General features: G+C 38.3%; 1 protein-coding gene across 1 annotated transcript; it reads right to left on the bottom strand.

Annotated features, from left to right (window-relative positions):
- Positions 1 to 4,056: 4,056 nt before the first annotated feature.
- Positions 4,057 to 6,638, bottom strand: c11h15orf61 (chromosome 11 C15orf61 homolog). The gene is made up of 2 exons (XM_042496520.1): positions 5,915 to 6,638; positions 4,057 to 5,245 (listed from the first exon to the last, which is right to left on the bottom strand). The coding sequence occupies exons 1-2, from the start codon at positions 6,264 to 6,266 to the stop codon at positions 5,118 to 5,120; spliced, it is 480 nt and encodes a 159-aa protein (XP_042352454.1). The 5' UTR covers positions 6,267 to 6,638; the 3' UTR covers positions 4,057 to 5,117.
- Positions 6,639 to 7,776: the final 1,138 nt, after the last annotated feature.

Raw genomic sequence — 7,776 nt, 5'->3', positions numbered from 1 at the left:
ATTACCAGATTTTCATGGACAATGTTTTTATGTTTTTATTTCATGACTTTTTCAAGGACCCATCTGTCTACAACCATTCAAAACGACACATATAGATAGTAATAGTAGTAGACTTTACTCTAATTGTTAATTATTGCTTAAACAAATAAATAGCAAACTTCTCCGATATCCAATAGTTTGTTAAGTTCATATTCACTTCAGATACTTTAAACTGCAGTCACAGTCAATACATTGTACTTTTACAATCAAACATAATCCCATTATCTGTAGAGGGAGAGACAGAATGCTGGGAGAAACTGTAGAAACGTACGTAAAGGGAAAGAAAACATCACGCATCGACCCATTTTAGAGCTGCCTGCGTTACATCAAAAGCTACAGAAAATAACCGAGCCGTTATGTGACAATATAGGTTACAGGCTACATGGAAAATTACTGTAATAATTCATGTTATTAGGCTACATATAACAAAATGTAATGACTTTCCCAAAACTTTGAAGGATTTTACTAATTCAATGATTTTTCCAGGTTTTCCATTACCATGGGAACTCTGGATTCAAGGGTCAATGACACGCACAAGGTCAGCAGTTACTAAACCCTTGAAACTTGAGAACATTGGCTTGATTTATTTCAAAGACGCAGGAAGTAAACAATGAAAGAAGAAATGACGCCCAAATTTGCAAGAAATTAGTAAAAATTACAAGAAAATTACCTGAAAATTAGTAACAAAAACAAACTAAGTCAAAAATAGGAATAACCTCCCAGATAATGTTAGACAAGCCCCAACTCACTTTAGGTCAAAGCTAAAAATGTTCCTTTTCTGCACTGCCTACTCCACCCAATAGCGACCACAAACTTTAATTTGACCATTAAACTGAATTTTAAATCGTTTAAAAAAACCTTTTAATCTTTGCATCTCTTTTTTTGCACTTTTGCTATTTTTAATGATTTTTATTTTAAATTTTTAAAACCATTTGGTAATTAATTGAACGTTTTATATCTTAAATCTTTTCTCTTTTATTGTAAATCTGAATCCTTTATGTTTTATATTTTATTGCTCTGTAAAGCACATTGAATCACCCTGTTGTACGAAATGTGCTACACAAGTAAAGCTACCTTGCCTTCTCTTGTTTCAGATGATCCCCAAAAAAATCATTGATGCAATATATTTGTTTCCGCAGAGATGCACAAAAAAAACCAAAATATTCTTTACAAATTCAAGGTAATGCGGCATGACTTACTGATACACAAATGATCATTTTGTGGGTGAAGTATCCCTTTAAGTTAAGTATTACTCTTGATAGCTGCTCAAAGTGTGATTGTGTCTACAACTGGACATGTTACCAGTTGAAACATAATGAGATTTACGTTTCCGTTGTCACATTATAATTCAAAAAATGCCATTTCACAGTGAATATTGTGACAACGTTGGCTGACACGTCTGCACTGAGATGTAATTCCAGCGTGTGATCCTTAAAGTGATCTGAGTGATGGCTCTGGTACCCCTGCTGCTCGTGGAGCAAGCGCGGAGACGGTGCTGGTGGCCGATTCCGGAGGCTTAATAATGATAACCTCGCCAGCATTAGCTGCAGGGGTTGTTCCAACAATAATTGTTTCTGCCAAACCCATATATCTATATGACAGAGAAATAAAACTGCGGTGACTTTGCTGCTAAATAATTGATTTAAGAATGGGCTGCATCAACTATTTCAAGAAGATGAACGTGCTTTGTGCCATTTTTTGTTTTTGGACTGAAGAAACAGAACTTATTAGCTAATTAGAAGATAATTACAAGTCTCTGCAAGTTGATTAGCAATTTCACTGTTGAACATTAACAATTTACAGCAACACTACACTCCATTTCAACACTTGTTTTGCTTTACTTACCTAAATTCTAAACAGCACAAGTATTTAAAGATTTCACCTTGACAAAAGTTATTACCAGCTTCAGCATGCAATTAGACCTGCCACACAGGCATTAATTCTTTCTTCATTACCACATTAGATGTGTTGGGTAATTTAGACTCTTCAATACAGGATTAGACTACCACGGCTATTAAAAGGCATCCATCTTGCAGCAAATACTGATATTTTTTGTTCATTTGCAGCAGCTCATTTGCAGTCCAGAAACCCTAAACCTGCACTGGTGGTGACTGAGGTTCGCTGTGTAACGCTGAGCCTCTGGCAGAGCTCAAGGGGTGCCCTCCCCTGCAGTTTAGAGTGACTCAAAGGTGAAGCCCTGAAAACGAATACAATGTACTCACATGCTCCACAGTTTGGATTTCACTGACTCACATCATCTCGTAATAGCTGCACACAAAGCTGCAGCCAGTCGCAACCCCACGCAATTGTGTCTGGCCGTACGGCGGTATCAATGCAGTGCGTGGGTCAAAGGGTCAATGAGTAATTAAGACATGGTTGCCTGAGCATTCCCCATGCACACTTTCAGTCCTGATGAAAGGCTGGAAATGAAAGGAGGGGGATTTAAGTGCAGCCTGATACTATGGATCAGATTTCCATAAGTGTGTCTAAATGTTCCTTGTTCAAGGCAATTAGTATGATTAAGAGATAGTGCGGTGTCATTGCGCTGTTTCAGAGGATTTTGTGCATGAATTCTGCATGAGGTTTGGACGTTTTTTACACAACAAAGGTTACATTGCTCAGAAGAAAAAATGCAAATTACTGTACAGCTAGGGACTTTAAATATCGGTTTAATTTCTCATTCAGTAATTAGTGTGCATGCTTCAAGCTAAGAAAAGCAGTCTTCTTTTGTAGTATAAAAGAGGGGATGGCGGTGCTGGTATAAGTGTTGGTAAGGACTGCAAATGAAAGCAGCTTCCCAGGGGCACAGGTTCTGTTTTAACATTGTTTTAACCTGGGGGGCTCCGAAACCAGAAAATTTGGAGCATCATACATTGAACCTCCTGCAGTCTGGTGAATTTTATGCATCGGTTTGTGTGTTTTCTGCAAAAAGTTATGCTGTAACTGTCCTCAAACTGTCCTTTTTTATCTTATGAGGAAGTACTAAATGTAACATATTTTTAAATATTTAAATCCTATTTCCCAGTAGTTAAGCATTCTTGCATCAAACACATATTTCTTGCATTCAGGTAAATTCTTATAAATCAATTTTTGCCTGTTTTGCATCCAGTTATGGTGTAAATGCTTTTAACTTTGACAAATAAAAGCATCTGCTACTCTCTTATTTGGGGGAGACAAGTGTAAATGTGTTACATATTTTGAGGGACCTAGAGTCCACCCCAAAACTTATGCAGAATCCCATATTAGAACCACGATTATTTTTATCTTAAACTCCATTACCCAGTTAAATGTTTTTGCATAGGATAAGCATATTTCACACAACAGGACACTCATGATGAGGCGGTACATCATGAACAACATGTGAGCCGATATTGAAGCCTTCAAGTGCAAATAAGGTCAAAAGGTGCATTGATTTACATGTACGACAAGAAATGATTCGTTCGCATTCATTGTTGCTAAAAATGAAGAGGCCAAGGCCAGAAAATTGAGGTCGCTGATAAATGCTATTAGTAGGAGATGCTGAGGAGTGAAGAAATCAATATGGCAGTTTGTCAACCTGCCTCTCAGAGGGAGCAGGACTCTGCAGCATTGGTAGGTGTGCCCTGTCAGCAAAGCACATTACCAGAAATCAAAGGCCAGCGGAGGCCTGAAGGAAGGGATGTAGATGTCTCGATACAGAGGCCACACTTTGGTAATTAAAACCTATTTTATCAGACCTGTCTTGTCACTGGTTTTTCTCTAACACTATTGACTATCTGTTGCATGGAGAGTGATCACTAATTTACCTTTAAATAAATGAGCTGGGGTTATTTAAATTCCTGTATTTGTCACTCAAAATGAGGCAAAAGACATGGTAGTGTTAAATAAATAATGCCACTTGGTATCACTTATATGCATTATTAATCATTCCTAAGACATGGGCTGTGAGTGAAAAGTCGTCTTTTTATCGTCACTTTTTGTTTCATCTTGAAAAACTGGCAGACCCCTATGACCCCCATGAAATCCATTACAGCCAAATCATTTCACACACTTTAATATTTGTTGCAAAAATATACTTTTACAATGAAATCTGAAGACGTACACAGTGGAGGCTGATGCAACACTCCTGAACAAAGCTTTGAAAACATCCAGGAACTTCCATTAAACTTTAATGGAAAGTCAGCTTTCCAAACAAACACTGTCAGTATTGTGTGTCAGCATAATAACATGCATAACTGAGTCCTCTGCTGAAACTTCTAAATCTTAAATAATTAAACACAGATGAACCTGTGCAGTCAGACAATAGTAGCACCAGTGACACAAGATGGTACTTCTGTCAACAGGTCCACCAGAACATCAGCTGGGGAACTGTTGTATATAGGGATGTCCAGATCAGATTTGTATTGGGCCCGATAAACAAAATTTTTAACTGATCGAGATTGGTTATTCTGAGCATGCATTTTTATATTTCACTTTTAGTGAATTAGTCTTACTCTAATGCTGTAATTATAAGATTGTTACTATTTTTTCTTGTTGTGAGTGTGAATGTTAAAGTTTAGCTGTAACACTACTTTGGAGTGGAACTGTTATATTTCTCAGCTATAGCGCTCTGTATGTTTATCACTGTGCTATATTAAGTGGATTTGAGAGCAATTTCTGAAGATACATTGTTGATACATTTGTTTTGTTGGAAGAGCAAATACAGCATTATGTAGAACTGTGACAGTAGCCATATAAAAGCATTTTAGTTTGTTTACAATGTTTTTTCTTGTAAAAATAACATAAAAGTAAACCTTAAGGAACTGTTTGGATGCAGATATCTTTCTTGTATTGTATTGCAGAGCTATTAAACTGTCATACATAAACACTGGATTGGTTTTAATAACTTTAAAGTACTTGAAGTGTGCACTGTGCAGCTGTATTATCCAGTTAAATCATCAATTGGATCAGGATTCAACATCCGCAGATATCAAATGACATGGATCAGAATTGGGATTGGGGTAAAAACACTCGTTCAGGACACCCCTAGTTGTAAATAGAGAAGTTTGGCAGAAAAGAGTCTCTAGAAAACACACTGGATAGAGTGTTTTGTTCATAGTTTAGTACTGCGCACCTTCTTCTTCTTTGTAGGCAAAATAGACTGTAACAGGTCCAGCACTTGTCTGCACTGTTTCTGCAGCTCCCACCACCATCCAGCAACCAATGCCATAGGCCAAACACGGGATGCCTGCAATAAGAGGACAGTTTTGTCTGCAGTGTTTTCAAATAAAATGCTGCGTATTTTATGGAAATATGGTACAGCAGTGGTTCCCAACTAGTGGGTTGCGGTCCAAAAGTGGGTCATGGGTCCACTCTGAATGCACCGCAAGTGACTTGCAACCATATCAAGTTCTTGAAAAACACACTTAATTTGAAAGTGCAGTACATTTTGCAGCATGGTTAGGCTAAGGGAGTGTTAATTATTTATCAGAGGAGGGCAGTGGCTGTAATTTTTTCTTTTTTTCCTAACCCTTCCCAAAGCTACAAGCAAACAAAAAAAAACCCAAAATAGCACCAAGAATAATAATTTGTTTTTAAAAAAAATCACAAAAAGGTTTCAAAGAAAAACAACATTTTTAAAGAAAACATGCCTTCCAAAATTCTGGTGATTTTTTTCCCTAAAGAAGTCATGGCTAAGCCCCAAATGTCTTATAAGCCAGGAAATGCCCCTGGTTTTAACTAACTGTACTTAATTCTTGCAGTGTTTTACTGTTTTAAGCGCATGTGCTTGGCACCTTTTGTTAAATCAATCACAATGTGGTAATTTCTCTTATGTGCGGACACTGAACTGCTGACTAAGGAGAAATCCGGACCAGTTGGGAACCACTGAGGTAGAACACTTAATATGTCCACTGACCTAGATTAATAACTTTCAGCAAAGTGAAAAATTTGTCCTCGAAGTCCAGGTTCTGTGGAGGCGCTTTGGTGCAGTGATATTTTATGAAGGGGAAGCAGCCTGTTCGCAGTATGTGGTAGTTGGATCCCTGAACTCTCCAGTTGAAGTTGGACCGTCCAAACTGGTCATTGTGGACGGAGCTGTAGCGGACACAGAATGAAGTCCACGGCGGGAGTTTCCGCTGCAGCAGGTGGCAAGTGAGCACCTCAGAGGCAGCCGGCCGCGGACCCGTCCTGCCGGCCCGGCCCAGTGAGCCCGGAAACAGGGCGAGCTTTAAAAAGACGCTGTGCAGCTTCCGCAATACCTCCTTCATGACTTGTGCGAAAAGCTGATTAATTCACCTGCTGCTGCTTGAATTTATCAGCTATACTGTAGGCGAATCACTCACACAAACACAGCTCTGGACATACATAAATGAAACGTACCTACAAGTCAGGTGATGTACAACAACAAAATATGTTCGTCCTTCAAACGGTGGGACGCTGCGCACATGAGGTTAGCATTCAGGACCGTCCCTGTTTGTTAGGCGAACAAACGTATTTCTGCTGAAGATATTCCGCCACACAGAGCTACACGTCCGCGTACACATCTTAAACACACACATACAATTCTTAACCCGCTGCTGTGGAGAGGGAGGTTGTCTGTGCTCGCTTACAAGCTGCTGTGTGTTAGCATGTGTGTTAGCTCTGACCTGGTACTCCTGCTAAAGTCCTCCGGTTGGAAACGCAGCGCTGCGCAGTTGTTCCTCTTTTATAGAATTGGCAATTTAAACCAGCATCTTCATTCACGTGCGCTCACCTGTTCACCAGATGTTGTGTCCCGCGTGACTGTTCAGCTCCCACTTCATTCCAGGATTTCCACGGTCATGGAAGACCTGGAGGAGTCAAGGAATCAGTACAAAGCAATAAAGGTTTTGGAAAAGTCATGGCATTTTGTTGTTTAACACTTTGAATCTTGGAGCGACATCACTTCTGCCTCTTTCTGACGCCTTCCACAAGTATTTTAACCTTTCAACTCAAATTGGGGTGATTTCTTCTTCTTCTTCTTCTTCTTCTTCAAAAAAAAAAAAAAGAGGCAAAAGGCAGTGAGCGACTTGGTAAGAAATGTTCCACAAATTGCAAGAAATAAGTAAAAGGGACAGGGAAAATACCAGAGAATTAGGAAAGTAATTACTTCATATTAATAATTAATTAATTACCAAAAAGCAAGAAAATGACCTTGAAAAAGTGCTTAAAAATGATAAAGAATGATGTAACATAATTTTAAATATGTAATTATGATCATTTAAAATATAGTTTTCCCTGGATTTTTCCCCCTCTTTTCTCTCTTTTCCCCCTTACTTTCAAAAAAATAATTATCCAAATCTCCTAATTTCTTGCAGTTTGTAGAACATTTCTTATCAAGTTGTGGTTGCCTTTTAAAAGCTCAGCAGTCTGTGGTAGATCAGCACCATGGACAGCAGCCCACAAACCCAACTAAACCAAACTTTCTCCACATCAGCCAAAGTTAATACTAATTGTGAGCTAGAAAAAGCAAAAATATGCATTCGAGCAGTATGTGTACACACATAAATGATTTCAGATATTTAAAAAAAAATAGGCCTATATATTACACACACACACACACACACACACACACAGCAACTTATCTGGCTGGTATGTGTAAGTGATTAGTGATGTTTAAACTCTACTTGAATACAGAATATGCAGATCATTGGTTAGTAACTATACAGCAAATTTTGTGTTAATTCAAACATTCACGAATTCAATTAATTTGAAAACAAATTACAGATTTAATTTGTCCCAGATTTAGAATCCATGTTT

Source organism: Plectropomus leopardus, chromosome 11, assembly GCF_008729295.1.
Source record: "Plectropomus leopardus isolate mb chromosome 11, YSFRI_Pleo_2.0, whole genome shotgun sequence".
Classification (NCBI taxonomy): domain Eukaryota; kingdom Metazoa; phylum Chordata; class Actinopteri; order Perciformes; family Serranidae; genus Plectropomus; species Plectropomus leopardus.
This window is presented reverse-complemented; position numbering and strand designations above follow the sequence as displayed.

Coding starts and splice junctions, on each gene's coding strand:
- c11h15orf61 (XM_042496520.1), bottom strand. CDS start 6,266: ATGAAGGAGGTATTGCGGAAGCTGCACAGCGTCTTTTTAAAGCTCGCC. Junction 5,246..5,914: donor GCTGAAAGTTATTAATCTAG/GTCAGTGGACAT, acceptor CTCTTATTGCAG/GCATCCCGTGTTTGGCCTAT.